This window comes from Polyodon spathula, chromosome 21 (assembly GCF_017654505.1).
Source record: "Polyodon spathula isolate WHYD16114869_AA chromosome 21, ASM1765450v1, whole genome shotgun sequence".
NCBI classification, from domain to species: domain Eukaryota; kingdom Metazoa; phylum Chordata; class Actinopteri; order Acipenseriformes; family Polyodontidae; genus Polyodon; species Polyodon spathula.
Window position 1 is genome coordinate 27,554,163 of NC_054554.1, and position 23,128 is coordinate 27,577,290.

General features: G+C 41.3%; 3 protein-coding genes across 4 annotated transcripts; 1 reads left to right on the forward strand and 2 right to left on the reverse strand.

Moving 5' to 3' along the window:
- Window positions 1-37: 37 nt before the first annotated feature.
- LOC121296332 (nuclear protein localization protein 4 homolog) lies at window positions 38-12,988 on the reverse strand. Its single transcript, XM_041221758.1, has 17 exons — window positions 12,869-12,988; window positions 11,025-11,105; window positions 9,774-9,883; window positions 9,412-9,633; window positions 9,099-9,147; window positions 8,740-8,834; window positions 8,422-8,545; window positions 8,036-8,215; window positions 7,625-7,711; window positions 6,978-7,049; window positions 6,412-6,538; window positions 6,048-6,208; window positions 5,152-5,223; window positions 4,029-4,121; window positions 3,452-3,568; window positions 2,711-2,813; window positions 38-2,162 (listed from the first exon to the last, which is right to left on the reverse strand). Exons 1-17 carry the CDS (start codon window positions 12,881-12,883, stop codon window positions 2,002-2,004), a joined length of 1,869 nt encoding a protein of 622 aa, XP_041077692.1. The 5' UTR covers window positions 12,884-12,988; the 3' UTR covers window positions 38-2,001.
- Window positions 12,989-13,073: 85 nt separating this feature from the next.
- Window positions 13,074-16,475, forward strand: LOC121296333 (tetraspanin-10). 2 transcript variants are annotated; one of them, XM_041221759.1, is made up of 4 exons: window positions 13,074-13,241; window positions 13,445-13,630; window positions 13,962-14,722; window positions 15,313-16,475. In XM_041221759.1, exons 2-4 carry the CDS (start codon window positions 13,541-13,543, stop codon window positions 15,626-15,628), a joined length of 1,167 nt encoding a protein of 388 aa, XP_041077693.1. In that variant the 5' UTR covers window positions 13,074-13,241; window positions 13,445-13,540; the 3' UTR covers window positions 15,629-16,475. The 2 variants fall into 2 exon arrangements, with proteins under 2 accessions (XP_041077693.1, XP_041077694.1); XM_041221760.1 differs by having other exon boundaries at window positions 13,448-13,630.
- Window positions 16,476-16,955: 480 nt separating this feature from the next.
- LOC121296584 (retinal rod rhodopsin-sensitive cGMP 3',5'-cyclic phosphodiesterase subunit gamma) lies at window positions 16,956-21,964 on the reverse strand. Its single transcript, XM_041222295.1, has 4 exons — window positions 21,906-21,964; window positions 19,697-19,966; window positions 18,934-18,974; window positions 16,956-18,276 (listed from the first exon to the last, which is right to left on the reverse strand). The coding sequence occupies exons 2-4, from the start codon at window positions 19,840-19,842 to the stop codon at window positions 18,200-18,202; spliced, it is 264 nt and encodes an 87-aa protein (XP_041078229.1). The 5' UTR covers window positions 19,843-19,966; window positions 21,906-21,964; the 3' UTR covers window positions 16,956-18,199.
- Between the last annotated feature and the right edge of the window lie 1,164 nt (window positions 21,965-23,128).

Below are 23,128 nucleotides of genomic sequence, written 5' to 3' on the forward strand. Positions count from 1 at the left end.
AAAGGGGGGGTTAACAACACCTACAAATGATCTTTTCTTTGATTTTTATTAGATTTCAATGACAGAGCTATAATTAGGATAACCCAACAACATACATCTGCAAGCCAGAGGGTAAGAGTCACAGAAAGAAGAGATACATTTTAAGTATAGGCTGCGATCATCAGGACTTGGAACCTACTTAGTGATAAGAGCCTCACACACAACTACTGCCTCCTGGTAGCTCCTATTCAAAGCATGTTTTTAATGCCTCCAAAGGGTGTATTTATTTCGGCACTAACAACCCCGTAAAATGTAAGAAAAATCAGCTGTTAGACACCCCCATTTTCAGTTGGAGAAGTGAAGACACAGCAATCCAAGTTTTTTTGGTTTGTTAGGAACTGTGCAAACACACTTCACATGCACTGCAAATAAATAAATACATTTGTATCCCCACTAGCAAACCCATGGTATCAAGCTTCTTATCCTAGCCCTTTTTTTGTAGGGGGAAATCTGCGTGGCATTAAACCGTTTAATTAGTTCAAACATATATTTAGTGTGCCTGAAAGAAGCACTCCTATGCTTGGTCTCGAACACAGACTAAATGAACATGCTTGGGTAAAACCAGGAGCTGGCTCTCTTGAAGCAGCACAAAGAATCTGATCTTGTAAAAGCAGTCTGAACTCATAAGCCAACAGTTTTTTTGTTATTAGGTTTTAGTTACTTTTTCAGGCTGCCAGTGGTAGCACAGACTGAGTTGAGAATCCCTTCATAGATGGGTTTCCACTTTAATAATGTATTTTTTGGATGATTCAAGCCAAGCTCTAGGTCATCAGAACCGCAATTAGATCAGCATAAGCAGCCAGTACAGCGGAGACATTGCACCACTAGAAAGACGGCATAAGGAAAACCTTCAGAAAACAACGGCCATAAAAGGAGGAGTTTACTTTAGCGTTGTTGACTAGTTCTATTTCAGCGTGGGCTGAACAGAATTTACACAGCATAACTGGAGATCAAGAGAGCTAGACTGGGATACATTGTCAATAAAAACCAGTACCAGCATCACAGCCAATGAGTCCAGTTTTACTGGCTTAGCACTAAACCAGAAAGAGTAACAGAGGGGAGGGGGATCCTGAGAATCGAAACCAGGGTAGTGCCAAACCAGTAATCCATGCTGGGTGTAATAGATTTAAAAAGAATCTGAGACACTGGGGATTACAAGTGTCAATAATAAACAATCCCAGTCCAATAAAACTGGCACAGGGTCAGGGTGGAACAGCATTCACAGGATAATGATTTTACTGGTGGTAGGGCAGTCCAGCCCAGCCCAGCCCTTGTTAATTTTTTTTTCTTTTTTTTGTTGCTGATAAGTTTCTCAACAAAGCATGACCTCTCTCTGTACTGTGCGTTCAAAGGAAATAGTACAAAGTGTATGTTTAAAATTCCATAAATAAAAACTACTACAAAAAAAAGCAATCTGGTTGCATTTAAATAAGAGCATCGTTCCTTTTAAGTGTATTTACACCAAGAATGTCAGGGTTACTTTTGACTTTGAGGCGGCAGAGACAGGTGAGGGAAGCTTGCATCAGTGGAACGAGTTTGTTTGATCTCTGGTTTTACAGCTGCCATCCTGCAGCACAGGAGCGATCAGTCTGGGCTCCAGAGACGAGCTCTACCACAGGAGAAAGTGCTTCAGTGAATTTCAGAGAAGCAATTCTTTACCAAGCGCTTTCCCATCTGCCTGCCATAATTAAGGGGATCATCACAAACTGATATTTGGATATTTTTTTTATTTGTAGTTCTGTGGAGCCTCTTGCTGCTTAGTGGTAAAATTGCAATGACATCACTTATAAAAAGAGAATGGGTACCAGGTGTGTGTGTGTTTGGAGATCGTGCAGGGGGTATGAAAGTAAAAGAGAGAGGAGACACTAGTTCCTGTAACTGGTCCCAGTGCCCAGTCCAATGATGTTGGTTCTGGTCTCTTCACCCCCCCCTTCCCCTTTCCTCCCCGTGGGGTTGGCAGGTTTAGCTGTGGGGCAGACTGCACATCTCACATTGCTCTGTGCCGGGCTGGTTCATGAAGGTGCAGTGGAGGCAGGACCACATTGAAGAGGAGGAGGCAGGATTAGGGGGCCCCCCCATGGCACCGTAATCAGGTAACCCCGACGACTGCCCGCCAACTGTGCCTGCAATACAAGAGACAAACAAGATGGTGGTCAGAAACACAGCAGTTAATCGCTTTCACAAATCACTGTCTGAATGTCCAGAACAAGTCATAAAACAGTATTTCACCATTACCTACATCCACAATATGTGGAATATATACAAATCAGTTGAGTGATTTAAAAGATATAGCCTCCAATAGCTCAATTGTGTTGTGGTAGAGAACTAGCAAATACCTGTCATAACCTTCACTTTAGCCCTCAGCCCACAGAATTCACAATTTTATCAGTTAGCGGGATGTTTTACCTAACAAAACGGGCATACTCAAATGGAACAACAGCTTGAGAACACATCATGCTGCAGCGTTGAAAGCTATTAAGAGAACAGTCACCATGACCTCATCATTGGGAATCGAACTGACCAGGACAGTGTTTAAAACCTGCGCCAGTAAAAAGGCGTTCTTGTTTTCCAGCTGCAATTCCTTCTGATTTGATTATAAAACAATATCCCTAAATTCTTCTCTCTCTCCATACAGAAGTGAAGTGGTAAACATGAGTTCCCTGGTACTCACTGCACAGCTGCTCGATTGTTGCCCACTGTTCTGATTTCCTCCAGGTCTGTGCTAGTTCCTCATTGGATGTCTTCACTGCATCCAGCAGGAGACCAATACTGTCCTGAGTGCAAACAGCCAAAGACTGCGTTAGACAGACAGTCGCTTGGATGGGTAAATAAGGAAGTCTAAAAGATGCAGTGAAGCCGATAATCAAACTATATTTATGCTCATTTTTAAGGTGCAGGGTAACAGCGCTGGAGAGCGTAGAATTGGGCTTTTAGTGCAAGTTAATGACAGTGTTGGATCCTTTTAGTTCTCATTATGCAACACCCACCAAAGAATTATCCAAAGTGAGAGGCTTCTCAAACAGCCCTGTTCTCCAGACAGGCACCAGCAGCCTGGCATGTCTGCACATGCTCCATGTTGTGCTTTGCTCTCCATGATATTTAAACCAGTCGTACACACTGAGAGTTGGCCAGTTAGCACTGACGTTTAATCAGTTCCAGAACTTGGGAGCCGGACAGATCTCACAAACCCAATCCCACACTTTGTGCACGCAAACTCTTTCTTGTTTTTAGAAAATCAAATCGTTTACAGTTTGTCGATTACTAGAATTTGCTTGCCCAATGCCAACACTTTTACAAGGAAATTGAAGAAGGTAGCCACTACTAGTGTGAGTTAGTATCGTGTCAAAACTAATGCTGTACAGTCAGCTTTTGAGCACATTGTATCACTAAGCTGCAGGTTGTCTATACTCACTCCTAGAGGCATGACCTCGTTGGTTACCAGGAAGAGGAGGAGGTGGAAATCAGACACGATGTTGAGAAACACAGTAGATGTGTTCTGGGAAAGATACGTGGCGAGGGTGTGGAAATCCTGGGGGGGGGGGGGGGGGGGGGGGGGGGGGGGGGGGGGGGGGGGGGGGAAAAAAAAAAAATCTGGTTAAAAAATGTTTCCAAGAACATATATACAAATCTGTGTGAGTCCAGCCTTTTAGAGCAAGAAAAAAGCTGCATAACTCATAAGGGAACTAAAGGCTGTCCTTGTGACTCACATATTCCGTGTATCATATCCATCTGCAGTTAATTTAGTTTTCCTATTTCTTTTACTATTCACAGGTTTTTCTGTGTTTGGATTACAGTAAAACATTGTAGATGGCTGAAACTTGAGTGTGCAAGTATTCAAAAATAGCTCTGCAGTGAAATGCATAATAATTTCCACTACACTGACCACATCTAATGTGACAAAACAGAACATGTATGTATGTACAGTAGCAAACCCATCACTGGAAATCACCCAGTTTATTTTGGCTACTTTAGTTTGCGAGATTCCCTACCTGTGTCTCTCCCAGGACGTCTCGATTCTCGATGGAGAAGCGATGCGTGGATGTGAATGTGTAAGCTGGGTCCTTCGGGAAAGTGGTGGTTATCTGTGGGACATTGAGATGACAATAAGCACTGAATAGGCTATGTAGGATTCTGTTTTTTTTTTTTTTGGTCACAGCACATGCAAGGTCCGGGCTTTATTACACACTGTACAGGTACTGTACAATGTATCTCAGTTAAGGAACACAATAACAGCGAATTTAAATCAATTCTGTTTTACAGCACATTCTTTCTTTAGAGAAAGGCAGCTATAAATATTGCACATATTCTTGAATTCTGCACCAGGAGGGAAGTTATAAGTAGCAGAGGCCAAAAGACAAAAAAGTATAAACAAACATATCAAGACTCACACCCTGTGTAAAAGAGGGATTGCATATCAAATTAAATTGTCTTGATCTGGAATAAGGGGCTTCTTAAATTACCCCTTACTTTAGTTGGTCGGTCTTGTTCCCATTTTTGTTGATTTGAAACGGCGCCCTGAAGCACAATACCTTAGACTGGTTTTGGGGTTTGATGCCGAGTTGGCAGGCTGTTAATCCCAAGCTGCCAGTCCCTACAGGGAGGCTTGGGTGGTGGCTGGATGTATGTGCATGCATGTCAGCCTGTAGCCCAGGGACACCAGCACCCCTCAGGCGGTACCCAAAGAGAGGAGAGAGAGTAACTCCCCCCTCTTTCATACAGGCAAAAGGGAGAGAGAGTGCTGCAGTGTAGAGAAATAGTTGCTGGAACAACTCAAAGTGGAAAAATCCCAACAAATAAAAAACAGCTTCCAGAGTTGATGAAATAAATGACAATAGTTGTAGCACTCTGCTGCCTCAGCTTGGCACAGTGTTGGGTTTTGATTGTCAAAATTCTACACCTGAAGGCAACATTTTTCAAAGGTACACTTGAATTGCACCTGCAGAACCTCAGATGACCCAAGCGAGCCAAACTGCTTTCACATATACATGGAACTGACAGGCTTTGAAACCTCCTATACCAGACCCCTGAGGTGAGAGATTCCTCACTCTTATAAGATACATGAGGACTGCTTTATCACTCCATGTCAAAATCAACACCCATGAGGATACTCACGTCTATGATCAGGTATTCCACAGGCAGCGGTCGTGCTAAATAGGTGATGTCATTACCGAATTTGTCTTTGTCCTGTTGAAAGAAGATAATGTTAACTGTGTTATCAAAAGCAATGGTTAAAATAGGGTTATCAGTGGTGGCCCACCCACACTGCACAGTCGCAGTGACATCTACTCAGAAACCCAAACAATGTTTAGGATAACACCCTTTCATTTGCCTTGTGTATGATCTGCTGAAAACATAGACAAAGTGGTCTTAATTTGCATTTGCTGCTGCTCTGAAGTCATGTTTGTGTAAAAACAATGGTGGCTTACTAGCTTTCACTCGAATACTTATCCTGTGATCCTACATCAAACTAAATACTTGTATAATTTCAGCACTGTTGTTTTTTTTGTGGTTACATTTGTTTGCAAAAACAGATGCATTCCATGTGTACATTTTATTACTTTTACACAGGTTCTGTCCAATTGAGTTCCTTCTAAACCAATGTGCACCAATATAACCCATTGTTACCTGTTCTCGCCAATGCACCAAGCCAAAAACACTTTACCGCCAGCAAAAAAAAACCTCAAAGTTATAATTTGTTATGTTTATTACAACTAAAAACACAAATGTCATTGTGTTGAGAAACAGAAAATTTTGATTGCTAACGTGCATTTTTTGTATTTTTTTTTTTTTTTTTTTACATTTTAAAAGACCCTTGTTACAATGCCACCCTGGCCAGTCCCCGACTTGTAGTTTCAGATGTCTGCAAGTGTTATTACATCAACCACATCATTTAACCTGAATTAGGGTTTCATCTAGGATTAAAAAACAACAGAATGCAGCATTTTCAGACACGCCTCCTGTCCCAATGTATATTCCTAGCGCACAGCAGGCTCCCCCCCAGCTCGTACCTTGTAGAAGACGTCCGGTACGTACTGCTCAGTGCTGGACTCCTTGGCATAGCCGAGCTCGGGCACGTCACGGCAGGGCAGTAAACACTCATCCCGCACCAGCGCCATGCACTGATTCGACACCTGGTACCCCTCGAAGTGCACTTGATTATCAGGGCCCCCTGCAGGTAAAAACAGGGTCATTACAAACACATTTTATAGCTACTGGCACTAAATATAAAATGGGCATGACCTAGGTAAAATAAAATAATAAATCTACCACTATAGAAAGAAAGTGAATAGAAACAGTCACAAGGAAGACAGACAGGAAAAATAAAAAAAACACTCTCCAATAATGAACTCTTCTCTTGCTCTCTGGTTGTACCTGTTGCCACCACAGTGACGAATTTCGATCCAAAGTCTCCGTCGGGAGAGAGGCGGCAGGTGTTGGGGTGTTTGTTCTGGAAATCGCCAGCTGTGATGCATTCCTCTGCACTCAAGAAATAGGAGTCCTGGGGAGGTGGGAGACAGGAATGAACACCGTTTCACTTCAGAAGCCCTATTCCATTCCCCAAAGCTAAACTACAACTGAGTCGTAAAACTTCTGTCCAGTGGAGTCATGTTTTGGCTTTCAACCTTCATTGGTGTCGTATGCAGCAAAATGTCTACTTGACTAAGAGTAGTTTCTGTAGTTCTATTCAAGGACCTGTACAAGGAATTTCTTTAAGAAGTTTCAGTTCAGAAACTGGATGCCAGATGAGTGCTTTGCACACCACAGTTAGGTAGACACTTTGCTCCACTAGGTTAGTGTTGTTTCAATGTTGTTAAGATTATATAAATACAAAAAACAGAAGGACTTCTAACTTGTTCATATTGCATGATCAATAGTTGAAGCCGAGTCTGAAAATCAGCAAACAGTACACAGTTCCTGAAGGACTTGTTGAGTCTCACCTTGTTTCTGCTGTACCGGACAGTACCTATCCTGGTGTCTTCAGAGAGCAGATCTGTAAATATCCAGCCCACCTAAGATATAGAACAGAAAAAATAACCTGTGAAAGAAAGGCAACGATTCACCAGCAACCTTTCCTGGAAAACTGGGATGAATTTCCCTCTCAGGATACATGTAACGTTATTATTACATCACAAAGTATTGTCAACTTTTTTAAAACCTAAAACAAAAAGTCCCCTTGCCTCTTATCCATTTTATTAAATTTGATGTATTTTATTTTCCTTATTAAATGGTAGCATTTCAGCCTAAATGTTTTTGTTCATTGCAGTGGTTTCTTCACCCAATCTAAAAGTTCACCAATGAGTAACCCTTTCATTCTTTGATGGGCCCTTATATCAACTCCCACCCTGAAGCAATCAACATGCAATATGGAAGCTGTCTGACCTTTTTAAACCAGCAGCACAACACTCTGACAGTCTGACATAATGGCAGTGTCAGTTGTGATTAGTTCAAAATGGCATTCTACATTTTTGGCAGTGATGCATGCCTGGAAATACCAGCTGCTGTAATGTAGAGGTCAGGTCATACAGTTAGCTATATATTGTATTCATTATTTTAACTGTAGCTGCGCATGGACAGGAGGCGTTACCTTCCGGAGGCCCAGTTTAGCTGCAATTTCCTCCACAGCTTCGGCTTTGGGATCGTCAACCAGCTCCAGGCTGTTCTGGGTCGCAATCTGTAAAAAAATAGATTGGGAATCATTTAGGGGGAGAGTTGCCCCAATACCACAAGTCTGTGCCTTTAACTTCAATATGTTTGCAACTGTTTTAAATTAAATCACTCCTGCATGGAGAGTTAGGTACACTGCACATTTTCCATGCCAATAAATAGGGAGCACAGCTATATACTGTATGACTAAGCAATGGCTGAGGCTGTAATCAGTGTCTTAAATAGCTGACTATACACTGCCACCTTGTGGTAGAGATATTACTTGTGATGCTCCCAGTAAATTTGTTATGTCAAACCATTCCCCTCCCACTGTAGGAGCTCAGATGCTTACCTGAGGAGGCTCATAGATGGCTGCCACTTCAGCTCTGATGCCTAGAGGGATGTCCTTGTGCTCTGTGTAGCGTCCATACAGGTAGCCCATCCGCTGGTTCCCAGTCTTCCTCCAGAAGTCAAGGAAGCGGTCAGCAATGGTGTGATTCTCAAACATGATATTATCCACATGTCTGTATTTCTGAACAAAGGGCAGATAAACAACAGAAACCTTATGGTAGCAATTTGCTTTAAAAATTGTCTCGTGTGAGAATCTTGGGTGTGTGACATACTCAAGGGCATACTCAAAAGCAAGTGTCCAACAGTGGGCAGAAGTAACAGCGGTTTGACACAATCAACAATGCAGAGTGTCCAATTTACTGAGTTTTATTGACAGCCATCCCCTACCTGTCTGTTGAGGGTGATTGCGCTGGGCTGACACTTGGTGCATATCCCCTCTGGCCAAGGTGGGTGTCCCTCGCAGCCTGATTTAATCTTACAGCTAATGTTCTCCAGGGCCGCAAACTTCCCCCTTCGAAGGACAGAAATAGAAGGAAAGAAGTTTCAGAACCATACCTCCATCTTACAGAACTCTGACGTGTGCATGTGTTTACATAGGAACTCAACCATGTGACAAAAGCAACATTATATCCAGACTTTCCTGGCACCTTCCATTTAGGGATACCATGCAACTGCACAAGTGCCTCTAAAGAGAGGAAAACTCACTTGTCAGCGCCACCTGTCAGTTTGCGGATGTACGCATGGAATGACATGTGTTTGACCGGTGGGTCCAGGTGATTCAGGTAATCCTCGTCGAAAGGCTGTCAAAGAAAAAAAAAAAGACATACACCGTCTGTAAACTCACACAGAACACGCACTCAAAACCTGGAATGAAAGTAAGTCTTGAGCCATTCTATGTTTTACCACCAGCTTTACTTGGGACAGATTGTTTCACTATACACAGTGGCTAACTAATCTCACTGTAATTGATGATAAAAAAAACAAAACAAAAAAACTACTGTTGCTGATTTTCACCTAAACCAAAAGGCTCACGTTATCTTTTTTCCCCCCACATATATTCTTACCTCTAAGGGTACACAGTGCACACATTTCCCCATTGAACCGTGTCTGCACCTAGATAAAAGGGGAAAGAATGATACATTTTAAAATTTCAGGAACATTTCAATATTATATAAATTCACCTTGGCTTTTTTTTATTTTACTTTTTTAAAGTTTATATGCAATAACCAGTGAATTTTAATCAAGAGAAAAATTACATGTACTGATGCAGTGGAGAGAGAGAGAGAGAGAGAGAGAGAGAGAGAGAGAGAGAGAGAGAGAGAGAGAGAGAGAGAGAGACTGACTGTGAGGCTGCTCTCATAAAAGATAAATGCTTACAATTGTGGATCTTGGTTTCTGTAAATCTTTCCATCTTGTTTGGCCAGATACTGGTCAATCTCATCCTCTGTGATTTGCGTTGTGGTCTGAGGTCGTGATAATGAAGATTGGGCTCGTGACAGTGACGATGACGATGATGTTGAAGAAGACGCTGCTACATCCATGATCTCACCAGAGGGTCCAGGGACGGCCGAGGGGAACAGATACAGCATGTCTCCATGTCTGCATGAGATAAGAGGTTACAACAAAGCCACGATGGCAGGAACACATTGCAATTCTGGAGATTAAAGACAGGAACCACCAGCACAGTGTTTTATATTTAGAAAACACCAAACTGAGTATAGGTAGGTGGATCTGCTCACTTGATCTTGAGAAGACTCAGCGATTTGCTCTGTGACGTAATCTCTCCAGTCTTGTTTCTATTCTGGTAAACGGAGAAGCCATTGGTGCTAAACCCAAACTCCTTAGCGACCTGGAGAGGAGACAGAGCACCAACATCAGGTTACAACAACAAACTCTTACACATTATTTACTGTATGGCCTTTAGCATGTAAAAGTTAGTACATGATTTATAATAAATGAGTGTTTTTAACATTATAGAATATGTAAAAGCACAGCACTGGTTTATTCTCAGGAACAACAGTTCTGGCAGGGAGGTTTGTGGCAGCATGCCATTACAGAATAGCTGCAATGCACCTAAATTCCACATTCATATTTATGTCCTTTTGGGGTTTGGCTCACTCCATTTTCCTTTGTAACTGTTGTACCTTCTTTAGACATATGCTCTATTAGGGATTAGATATCTAATTGCATTCAATTCCAAATACATGCAACTAAAAAAAACAAAAAAAAACAGTCCATCGGTATGTAGTTATAGCTGAAGTATATTGGCAGCAATGTCTTTACAACTAGCAACACTTAATGAGAAACAGACAGAGCAGAGACCAAACTATTAAGAATCCAGAGACCCATCTCCTTTATTGGCTTGTGTCGGAAGCTAATCAACACTAAGACAGATAGCTCCCTTGCTGTTATTTATAAAAACTGGTCCTAAGGTTGGAATTTCATTCAAAAGACAGGACACTACCTTTTTTTCTTTTTTGCAATGCATGGTCTGAAAACACACAGGGATACTGATCCTGCTTGGATGCTGACTGACTAATTATTTTCTACTGCAAGATTAGTGGCTCACCTACACCCACGCAACCCCCTCCTCCTCCTCCTCCCCACAACCAAACCATCTGATCAGCAGCATTGATCTCCTTGCCTGCAGACTATGCTGCACGGCCAAGCCTTGGCAGTGCAGTCTTTCCCTGCTGAGCAGTTTGGAAGACCTGAATGAATTGTTTACAGCAAGCACCGTGTTGAAATATTTGTATAACATTGCGTTGGAGAGTTTCTTAATATAGTCTGCTGGTACGGATGCTTGGCAGATGTACTGGAGAATATCTATGCAACATTTGCCAAGATAAATACCTGCAATACAGCACCTTTTAGCAATATGCTGAGCTAACCACACTATCTACTCTCCCATCTGCCTTTTAGGCACATACAAACAGAGATTCAGTTCTCATTTCTGCCCCCCCCCCCCCCCGTTTTTTTTTTTTTTTTACCTTTCTTAAAAATGCAGCAGCTGTGTCTCGCTTGGTTGCTGAAACTTTTTTCATCCCATCAGGGGACTGGACTCGTATAGTCTGAGAAAAGAAAATGAGAATGGTGAAAACAGATTGAGACGGTAATAACCGCCCTTGCAAAGCCAACTGTTTAATGTGCATTACAGAACACGTAATAACCAGGCATTACCATACATGGTTAATGGGTATTCAGCATCAAATGACTTGTAATAGAAATGCACTTAATAAAACTTGTTACTTGGCTGACAATGACTGCCTAGATACAGCAGACGGGCACTCAGTACTAAGCAGTATCAGATTTCTTTATTTTCACCATTTTTTGGCTGCTCTAGGTTCTAGGAAAATGTCCCTGTTTTCAGCTGACTGTTAACTTTTAGTTTTTGCCTCTCTGCCACTTTTAGTTTAGGTGCCAACAACGAGATTGGATCGTACTGCACCACAGATCTGAATCACAATACACCATGCTTTTGTGCCAATGAATACACCCTACAGATGGGCTGGAAGTATATGAGATATTACAGTGATCAGGTCTATCCACTAGACTGGACCACAGATTCTCTTTAAAACAACTAGGCCACACTACTTCCTAGTCTCTCAGCTATAAACTACTTGGCTCCATTAGTACCTGTATTACGGCTTCTAGGGACAATGTTTTTCATTACTTCAAGTCAAATCGTTTCTAGTGCTGTACAGTACATCTGTTTAGGGAATACATAATTATGATTTAATGATTCTCACCCACTTGTAAGCAGTTCATATATTTAAAAAATGATAATGGTAAAACAGACATTTCCTTTTCAAGAAACTCTCATCGGGTATATCATGAGGCAGAACACAGGTCTGAACAGAAGGCGGGTGAAGCAATTGGGCATGGAAATACAGTACCGCACGAACACTCCCTTCTCGTAACTCCATTGTGACGAAAGAGATTTTGTTTTTTAAAGCCCTCATCAGCGGCAGGTGTATGTCACAGCTCGTGACTACACAAAAATGTAAAGATTTTGTCTTCTCGTTCGGCTCTGTACGTCACTGAATCACCTACTCCTACCTAGTCGAGCCCTGTGATATATTGCCAGGGATTTATTTTAAAAGACATGTTTTGCAGGGATTAAAAAAACAAACAAACAAACCAAACAAAAACTGTATTAACTAGGGCCATGTCAAATAAACTTGTCAAAAGTAATCCCACTGCAGTTTTGCTGGATAATAAAATACGGTAATACTCTTGTTAAACGTGTTAAAATTATCAGTCAGCATAATGAAAGAAAGAAAATGTACGTTATTGTTCATTTACTAGCAGAAATGTAATGTTATGCTAATTATCTGTTTTTACGGTTACACCTTACACTGTACCGGGAAGTTAAAGCTGTAGCAGTAAATAAGACGCATGCAGAACTCCTTGAAAACAGCAACAAGGGGGGAAAACAAATCTCGATACATAGGAGAAATATAATACATTAAACTCTCTCTCTCTCTCTCTCTCTCTCTCTCTCTCTCTCTCTCTCTCTCTCACACACACTCTTATTATTACGCGTTACAAAAATAAGTTAAAATGGGTTTGAAAAGTGCAAAGTCTGAACAAACACAAAGAAATCACTAAAACTCCCCGGGCCCCACAGCCCCGGTTCACTGGCAGCTGTCTGGGGCGACACGGCTGAGTTTCGGGGATTTTTTTCTCGGTTTCATCCAGTCTCTCTGATTGCCAGAGGCCCGGGGTTGTTTCTTGTTAATTCTGCTGCCTCATCACCCCAGACAGCCTCTGCGACACACTAAACCAGCCGCCCAAGCCTGTCATTCCCGTATTCCCGTATCCCCGTACTTACAATATTCTCTGCCATACTGCCGGGAGCCGTGTTTCTCGTTTGAATTATTATAGGTTTTGTCGTGTGTTTTGTGATGATCGGAGTCACTGAAACTCCATTCTGTAGCACGGGAGGCGGGTGTCACACTCTAACCGCTCCGCCCCGACCCCCCTCCGTCACCAGCTGCAACACAGGCAGCAAGCGGTCGGTTCCAGTCACTACATTGGTTCCGCCTTATTGAGAACGGCTTTAGCGAGCAAAGCCGAGAACAAAGTGAACAGGGCTATAACTATGTAGTGTTGGTAGCTAACTAGTACAAACTTCCCGATACAAAGTGTTTTGTTCAGTATTGTTTGATTTATGCTGGCTATATGGATTGCTAACATTTTCTAAGGTAAGTGATTGTTTATGCTGGAGAACATTTTAAAACATATGTATCATGTATAAGACCCTCATACATACACACGGGGTCATCATTAGCAGACACACACAAGCACAATGAGACCATTTAATCTCTTCACCGTGACTCTCACATGATTCTGGCATTCCTACAGCAGAAGCCAAGGGACTATAACCACACAGCCCTTCTCATTCCAGCAGGATCACAGCCATTACCACAGCACCTTCAATGACCTCCACGCTGTAGAGTGGCAGATTACAGTATATCCAGGTGGCAGCTGCCTTGTTGACAGGATGAGACACCCAGCTGGGAGAAGGTTTCTGTTTTTCTGGCTGAAGGAAAATGACAAGCAGAATGATGAGAGAAGCCTTCTGATACCAAAGGTAAAAAGGAGTGTGCACAGGGTCATGCACTGCATGTATAACACCGTGCACATGTGTGAAAGGCTGGTGGCTTAGTAGTTAAAGCTGAGTGAATGGGAGGCAGTGTGGCCTAGTGGTTAAAGCCGAGGGACTGGGAGGCAGTGTGGCCTAGTGGTTAAAGCCGAGGGACTGGGAGGCAGTGTGGCCTAGTGGTTAAAGCCGAGGGACTGGGAGGCAGTGTGGCCTAGTGGTTAAAGCCGAGGGACTGGGAGGCAGTGAGGCCTAGTGGTTAGAGCATAGAGACTGGGAAGCAAGTTCAAGTTTGTTTTCTTTTTTTTTTTTTTTTGGATAGGATAATGGCATGGATGAGGCAGTGGCTTTCGGCTTTCACAACAGGAGTATTCTGCACGCTGAAGCTGAAGGGAGACACACAGGCCCCACTGTGGAGGTGCAGATCCATCAGGAGCAACCAAACCACATCGCCTCACCCAGGGAGGAGGTCAGGACAGCTGTCTCCTCGCTTCAGCCTGGCACCAGTTGGGATGCATCTGTATTTCTTGACGAGGCTGTTTTAAAATGCAAAGCAAGCAAAGCTGAGGAAGGGCTCGCCCTTCTCCCACCACAGAAATGGGACCAGAAGCCTGCCAGCTTGACAAACTCCTGCGTCAAGTACCTGATGTTCCTCAGCAACCTGTTATTCGCTGTCTTCGGCTTGCTGATCCTGGCCATTGGTCTGTGGGGTCTCGTGGATAAGGAGTCCTTTGCCCAGGAGAGGATCAGGCACATTGGCTCAGACCCCATGCTGGTTATCGCTGGGCTGGGGCTGCTGCTCAGCCTGCTGTGTTTCACAGGGTGTGTGGGAGCCCTGCGGGAGAACGTGCCCCTCCTCAAGGGCTTTGCTGCGGGGGTGCTGGTGCTGCTTTCCATCCAGGTGCTGACCGGGTTTGTGATGTACATGCTCAGAGACCAGATCGAGGGGTTTCTGCGCAGCAGCATGCTGACCGCTGTGAGCCGCTACCAGGATGACCTAGACCTGAGATTTATCATGGATGAGATGCAGATCGAGCTGCAGTGTTGCGGGGCAGACACTTACCATGACTGGGAGCTGAACATGTGAGTAGATACTGTGATGTTCCAATGTTATGAGGATTGGTTGCTTGTCAGTAGTTTCTTATAGTCTAATAAGACTTACACATTCAATATCTCATATTGCCTTTTACCTTGTCTGCAGCTGTGAGAGTAGTGCAGTAATATGGAGTATTATAAAATATACTTTTGGTTCAATCTTGCTTGAATTCTTATAAGATTTTTACATGACAAATCCAAGAACCACATGCTGTAATTTTGGTTTCGCTGAATCAATTGTAATTGTAATTATGCTATATAATGAATCAGTTGCAGTTCAATTCTTTATCTATTTGTCATTGAATCATTATTCTTATATTTCCAGCCCATTCTCTTTTGGTGACACCATTTGTTTGAAAAAAAGTTATATACAGTGTTATGTTTCTATAGGAATTGCTTATTGATTATTGCTGGTTATTTAGAATAAATAAACAGGTTCATGTGTGTAGTTGGGTATGTTAGTTTATAGTGACATTTTAATTATAATTGTTATTCAACATACAAGCCTTGTAATTGTGATTGCAATTGTATAATTGTAATTGACCTCAGGTATGCCCCTGTCACGGTTTCCTCCCCAGGTACTTTAACTGCTCTGCCCCTGGTATCCAGGCCTGCGGAGTCCCTGCCACCTGTTGTATCGACCCGCTGGAGAACGGCACCGTGTGGAACTCGCAGTGTGGGCTGGGTGCTCAGGGGCTGGACGAGTTCACCGCACAGCGCCTCATCTACCTGGGCGGCTGTCTGGGAGGGCTCTCCCGCTGGCTGAGCAATCACACAGGCAGCCTGGCCACCGCCGCCAGCCTGCTCCTGGGAGCACAAGTGCTGAGCCTGTTCATCGCAACAAGGATCCTGAGAGACATCGACAGGGTCGAGGCTGGCTGGCAACCCCAGTGATATCAGATTGCAATAAGTGACCGTGACGGGACACATATAAACACTGCACTGACACTGCCAAATCATTGAGATCTTGCGTGCACGCTATCACAATCGACAGCCGTCTCATGCGAAGGTACTGTATAGGTTCCCCCTGGTTCCATGTACTGTAACAGACAACCAGTAGTGGACCATTCCACCAGCAGTTCTGCAGACAGTTAGTCATGAATCAGGGCAAGCTCAAAAACAAACTATATTATTTACAATTCTCCTATGTGTTCACTTAACGTAGTCACTAACTATAAGTAGATATATTTATTTACTATAATTATGTATATGGTGAAAGGTAATGCAGCTGCAGCTTTTGGCTGGTCTGTTAAAAAAATAATGTTCTGCACGTGTTTATGTTTACTGAATGTATGTTATTTATTACATACCGTTAAGTAAAGTTATACAACAGTGGTGGTCAAATGTGACCCTTTTAGTTCTGGTCTTTGTTCCAGCCCTGTTCTAAATTGTTTAATTGAACCAATCTTGAAGCAGTTAATTATATCATTTTACCTGTTAAGCCTGGAGTAGAATGGCCCTCCAGGACTGTGATAGGACGCCCCTATTACACGTTATGATAATAAGTGTAAACTGTGATGTCATCCCATATGAAAACTTTATTTGTATGTATTTCAAGTACCGTAGTTAGACGTTAACACAGACACTCTTGCTGTGGTATATAGAGCTCCTCCCAGTGGAATTTTAGGGAATTACCAGCAATAATGAGGCGCACATGTACCAGAATCATTGCCAGTAGTTATTATTAGCAGTTTGTATTTTTTAAGTTATTAATGCCTGTCTATTTTGTCTATACAATAACAACAACAACACAAGAAAGCATGATTTAGTTCAATTTTTATCAAGCTTTTTATTTTTATTTTTTTAAATTATAAATTATAATTTATTCTGTAGGGGGGTCATTCACTGTAATTTCTGATGACATAAAAAGATGACATTTTCCTTTTCATGAACTCTGCAGCTTGCCTGAACTGGTATTATAGGTCATAGAGGAGGAATGGGATTGTGTCGCTTGAAGTCCGATCATTTTTTCAGTTTTCTTCCCAAGTAAAAAAAATTATTCAAGTTTTTTGTGAATACTTTCCTTTCAGATTTTCTAAGTCTTTAACTGTCTTTAGTTTCTCAGATTTTTATTATATATTATATATATATATATAGATATATATATATATTATATATATATATAATATATTATATAATATATATATATATATTATATATATATATATATATTATATATATATATATATATATATATATATATAAACGGCAAAAAGGGGGGAGCAGAAAGAAAACAGTGCAAATGAGTGCCTTGATTTTGCATAGTTTAGAAAAGTTTGAACCAATAGTTATAGAGGAGCTTAGTACAGGGCTAAAGGGTGTTTTAATGATTATCTTACTGTAATTAATATAGAGATAATGGGAAAGAGAGAGAGAGGCGCATCTAGAAAGAGATTTCACACAAATGATGGATGTTACAGAAAACAATGCATGCAAAGAGGTGTATTTGACAAGAGTAATGCCACTTGGTGTCCTACATGATAATGCCATGCTTCAGAGAGAGGGCAACATGCACAAACGTGCATTCAGAAACGAGATATGCACTGGAATGAAATGGAAACATGCAAAAAGATCGAAATGAAACATGCAAGGAGATGGAAACATGCAATGTAGCGTGCAAAGGGATGGAAACATGCAATGAGAATGAGAGTCAAACGTGCAATGAGATATAAAGATGCTTTTTAAAAAAACATGCAACAACACAAAAACATGCATTAAGATGTTAAATTTTAAAACTAAATAAGACAGGACAGAGGCTATATGGAACTAACAGACCAGGGGGGTTCTACTGTGACAGCTGCCCTTAGCAACAGTCAACACAAAAAAGCAATAATCCCTGAGTGTTTCCTTAATTAAAAAGAAAAAAAGAACACAATAATTAAAGAGAAAGGAGAGAAATGGATAGAAAAAAGGAATAGTTAGGGAAGATACAGTAGGGATCGATTCCTGCTCTTGTCAATTTAACCAGTGTGGGGTCTCTGCTCAGTAAATGTCCCAGACCTCAGTCCATGGAGTGTTTTCCATTGTTGTGATTCTGGCTCGTGAATCGCTTGTGGTTACGCTTCACTGGTGTGTTTCATTGTTTACTCGTTCGAGGCGGCTTTGCTTGTATAAGTTTCATGTTTCATTTTGAGAGAAAAAAGACACAGGAAAAAGAACAGAAAGAAAACTGCAGAAAGGATAGACAAGTAGCAGAAAGTTTGAGAGTTTGCGAAATAGTGTGCAGAAGAGCTCTGAGGATTCTAAACATCGACAGTTCATTTTATAATTTTTGACTGCAGGGTAAAGAAAGTGGTGAAAAGTCATTACACTATAGATTTTTTTTGTTAGAATTTTCTTTTTTGCAGATTTTTTTTGTCCCTTTTTGTTGTATTCCTTTCGCATTTTTTTCCCCCCACCCAGTCCCAAAAAGAACCATGATGGAGTGTTCGCAATTCCCAGAGGATTGTGGGTCAGCCAGAGGTCTCAGATGATACCGTACTGGGCCAGTTCGTGCAGTTCCAGGTGATTGAAGGCCTCCCAGGGGCAGATGACAGTGATGTCTGCAAAGTTAACACATAGTGGGTCAGAATTCGACCCTGTGCTTAAACGGGTTAAATTAGTTCTAGAACAATGTATAAAACATGTGGTATGTGTTGAGTAACTACAATGGTTCTGAACACAAGCTCTGCATCCAGTCCCTGGTTTCAGAACTACCTTCAATTAAGAATAGTATTTAAATTATCAGGAGCCTATGCTGGCAACTGAAGGACAATGGAAATATTAAACAGAAACGTGTTATCTCATCATCCCAATGTAGGATCCAGGAGATGTTAAATACATTGTTCCTCCCTCATAGCTGTATGAACTCACTCCTATTAGGAAGGTCATTTCAGTAATATACCTAAACATGGGCATTTCATAAACCCATGGTAAACTTTCCACTATAATATCTTAATTTATTTCTATATAGTGCCTTTCATAGTGGACCACCATCACAGAGGTAGGCTGTGAACTGTGCATTATATGCAGAGTCACTTACATTGATTTAACATCTCATCTGCAGGATGGAGCACAAGGAGGTGAGTTGCTCAGGGTCACACAGTGAGTCAGTAAGTGGCAGTGGTAGGATTTGAACCAGTGACCTTCTGGTTACAAGCAGTGGGCTTTAACCACTGGACCACAATGCCTCCTAAAAATATATCATAACTGTAACTCACCTGTGCCTAACCCTTCCATTCCAGGGATGTCATCACCGAACCTGAAAAAACAAACACAGCAGGGACTCGGTCCCAAAATTTACTTACAACAAGCTCAACCAAGCAACCTCATCAAACACAGTGAACACAGCGAGATAATCAGCTATTATTTCATGTGTAATTCAATATGTTGTCACATCATATATAGTTTAGTATTATCTCCGTTTTGCACCCCACCCCCAGGGATTTCAAAAAGGTAGAATACAATGTATAGTAGTAATACTGAATTTTCTCTTTGTCTCAGTGAGAATAGGACTTTTCAAATTCACGTTCAGGGAAACACATTGAGAAGCAACAGCTCAATCGCATACATCGAATGCACCACGGGCAGCATTTTACAATGTAATTACACTTAAATGTGAAGCGACGAGTTATTCGAAACGCATATGAAGTAACCATTCATTAATACTGTGGAATGTTTAATGAAATAATTTAATATTAATTCAACAGAAAATACTATCACTGAAAACATATTGTTACTGAAGGTTATGAAAGTCAAACACTTTACAGTGCAGGTAAATCTCAATAGCACACTTCTCTAAAATAAATGTGTAAAATGCCAAAAAATGACTGAGTGTTTTAAAAGATTATGGTATCCGGGTTAAGCACTGCTGTTTGAGTTGTATTAAAGATTACTAACGATGTCATACAATTCTGTAAATGTGTATAACGGTCCTGAGTGGCAGCTCCAGTCAGCAGTATTAACGGTAGAAGGCACACGTACCCCTGTATTCCTTTCTTTGGCGGCTTGCTCTTGAACTGGCGGGTCTGTCTCTGTTTGAATTTGGGGGGTCCCTTGCGGGGGGTGGCGGGGCCGCCGGTCACTCTTGTGGCTGACTTGACATCAGATTTGGGGAGTTCCAGGTTCATGGTCGGGAGTGTGGGTAGCTGTGGGGTCACTCAAGGTTGTTATTCAGTAGCTTTCTGTGGTCGTTTTGAAGACACTGTTGTTTCTGAAAAAAAAAACTTTCGTTGTCTCTTCTGATGGAAGGAACTGGAAAAAAGAGATTAAAATAGAGGTTTGTGGCAGAGATGGTATTAAACATCTTTCAAAACCCCTTTCGGATCTTCAGAATTGTCTGGTTTTACTTGAGTTTAGAAGCTTCTTGGAGCCGTGTTGTTGAATAGTGACCAGACGTTCTTTCCTCTGGGCTGAAAGTCAACTAGTACTCTTGAATGGTGTTCTAGGTCTTTTGTACTATAGATGTGGTCCTTCGACTCTTTGAACATTAAAGTAAAATACGTTGTGGAGAAGAGCAGAGCTCTAAACCTGGCGTCAATGCAAACTGTGTTTAATTTAATTTACTGCATGAAGTTATTATCAGATTCTTTGATTTGCTGTTTCAATTATTCAACTATAAATACAATTTAGAAACTAGAGCGCTTCAAAGAGCTGAAGCAGTTGAGCAGTAGGTGTTGAATTTGGGATGACAGTTCTGTGCCTTCAACATTCAGTGCATGTACTGTAGAGATTTTAAACGTTATGAAAATGAATTTAAATATTTTTTTAAAAACTGTTTAAATTGGAACATCTTAATAAATAATACTAATTATATAAACTGAGTATTTCTCGCTGGTAATCGGAATTAGACATTGTTCAATTACTTCCAGAAAACAAACTTCCCTTTGTCAACCCTTAGGATCTGATAGTCACTCAAACTCAAAGGATGATGCTGATGGAAATGCTTTAGAGAAATAAAATGATTAAAATAGTAATAATAGTAATAATAATAATAATTGGGGATTGATCAGTAGTGGTGTGACTGCATTGCTGATGATCTGAATTCCTCTAATCCTCTCCAGTAGCCTTGCTCGATTTAGTTAAGACTCCTTAACATTACCACTGAGCAGAGCTAAACTCCAATCCCATTAGAACAAGGGCACTCTGGAATATGCTGAGCAAACAATATGGTTTAAAACTCATTGAAATGCATAGCCCAATATGAGAGTGGGTTTGGGGTTTTGGGGAGTCCAAAGACCCAACAGCTGAATGTTGAACTCTGCAGTAAACAGGCTCAGATGCTCAAAAGCAATGTTCTTTTTCTAAACAATTGCAAAGATAATTATTGTATTATTTATTTATTTATTTATTTTTATCATTTTCTCCCAATTTGTAATATCCAATTATTTTTATGCTCCGCTCACCGCTACCACCCCCACGCTGACTCGGGAGCGGTGAAGACGAACACACGCTGTCCTCCGAAGTGTGTGCCATCAGCCGCCCGCTTCTTTGCACACTGCAGACTCACCATGCACCCTTATTGTATTTTTAAATGTATTTATTTCTTTAGTTTGAAGCCGTGCAGTGTGAGCTAGTCAGGAAACCATTTCAATTGGAAATAAAATAATAACTAACAATAAAACAACAACGGCTGCAAATTCACATGACTCCCTAAAGTATTTCCTAAGAGTGACATCAAATTCAAGACAAAAGGACATGGATTAAATTGAATCAGCAGAGGAAGAACAACTATTCCACATGCTTCAAACAAAGCGGTACATATTAACAAGGCATCAGCCCCGGAGTTAGACTTAATGGGTTCAATAAAATGCTTTAGTCATTACATTCTTTCCAGACTGTTGTATATATATCAAACATTACATAGTTATTTCAAGCTCACAAGCTAAAGCTTTGTGAAGTGTACCCAACATTGCTTGATTTGATCTATATGCTGCTCTTGGAATGAAATTATTACAAACAATAATTTCCAAAGAAAGATCAATGACTGTATCAAATACTGTCTACAATATTTTAACTTATTCAAAGCTAAATAACACTGGTTTACACAGCTCAAGAAACTGAGAAATTAAATGCAAATCCAAAAACCAATAGTTTGTAGAATAGATTATTATTATTATTATTATTATTATTATTATTATTATTATTATTATTATTTATTATTATTATTATTATTATTATTATTCAGGCTTACCTCACGTATGTGAATTATTTTCTCTCTAGCTCTGGCGGACTCAGTCTCTCAGTATTAATACGAGGTAGGAAGATGAGCTGATGCATCAGAAAGGGACGTTCTAAATCAGCTTAGACATCCACTGGATGCTGACACACACAGTAATCAGAATGCTACACCCATCACTGCACTAACCTGGGCCACGTAACCCCCTTAGTGCAGGGTCTCTGCAGCTCCAATCCGATTACAAACTGCTGCTCCATTGTGTCCAATTTAACCACCTGTCTTCCAGTTACCAAACATCAAATTTGCGAGCCATCAAATTCAATAGACTGGTGGTACTGGTGATTTGAGAGCCATCAAATTTAATCCAGCATGGGAAATGAATACATTATAGAGAACTACACTAGGCATGTCACCAGGGTTGCCTCAGAGTATATACTATAGAGATCCATGTCAGGAAACTGTAATTTGCAGCCCCTGGTTTAAAGCCAATGGATTTAGAGAATAACAAAACAAAAACTAAATGTAGGCAAGTATGGGTCCATCTTATCTCAACAGCTGGTGTATATGAGTTGACCAGCAGTAAACCTTCGCTTGTTCTGTTTGCTCAATAAATGTTTTGCGGGACGTAAAGGTTTTTGACATCAGCAGTCTTTCTTATTGTCAGTCCAGTCACTTATTTTCCTCAACTCTGAAGTCAAAAACACCCCCACTTTGTTAAGAAAATCTTGTAACATAGACCCTCCTTTCTCCGTTACAATTAGTAAATTTAACCACCCGACCCCCCCAATTTAGACAAGACATACACATTCATCCTAAGCCACCCCATTGCAACAGTCAATGAACACCCTGCTGTTTCTTACCGGCTATGAGGTGGGGACCATTCACCAGTCACAGACGAGAGCCCCACACAGCTCTCGAGGGAAGCGGCTTGTCTCTCTAACCTAGGGTTGCTTTGAGCTCTGTCTGGCCTGTGTGCCTCTTATACTGTTAGCCATGGCTAATGGGATTAGCAGGTCACTGGCCTCTTGGGCTCATCTGCTGAAGGACACTGTCTCAGAAGGGGGCCACAGCCTGCGTCACTCTCCTCCTCGCCTCCCTGAAATAGGTGTCTGATGATGAATGCATTTCTACTACACAGAGTTGCACATTGAAACCAACAAAACCACAAAGCTAGTAACAACTTACATGGGTGACAAATTGGTGTGCTGTTGGTACTAGGTTTGGACCTTTAATATGAA

Coding starts and splice junctions, on each gene's coding strand:
- LOC121296332 (XM_041221758.1), bottom strand. Junction 8,835..9,098: donor TGCACTGTGTACCCTTAGAG/GTAAGAATATAT, acceptor TTTCTTTGACAG/CCTTTCGACGAGGATTACCT. Junction 2,814..3,451: donor ACGAGGTCATGCCTCTAGGA/GTGAGTATAGAC, acceptor GTTTGCACTCAG/GACAGTATTGGTCTCCTGCT.
- LOC121296333 (XM_041221759.1), top strand. CDS start 13,541: ATGAGACACCCAGCTGGGAGAAGGTTTCTGTTTTTCTGGCTGAAGGAA. Junction 13,631..13,961: donor GAAGCCTTCTGATACCAAAG/GTAAAAAGGAGT, acceptor TTTTTTGGATAG/GATAATGGCATGGATGAGGC. Junction 14,723..15,312: donor CATGACTGGGAGCTGAACAT/GTGAGTAGATAC, acceptor TTTCCTCCCCAG/GTACTTTAACTGCTCTGCCC.
- LOC121296584 (XM_041222295.1), bottom strand. CDS start 19,842: ATGAACCTGGAACTCCCCAAATCTGATGTCAAGTCAGCCACAAGAGTG. Junction 18,975..19,696: donor CCAAAGAAAGGAATACAGGG/GTACGTGTGCCT, acceptor TTGTTTTTTCAG/GTTCGGTGATGACATCCCTG. Junction 18,277..18,933: donor AATGGAAGGGTTAGGCACAG/GTGAGTTACAGT, acceptor TTAACTTTGCAG/ACATCACTGTCATCTGCCCC.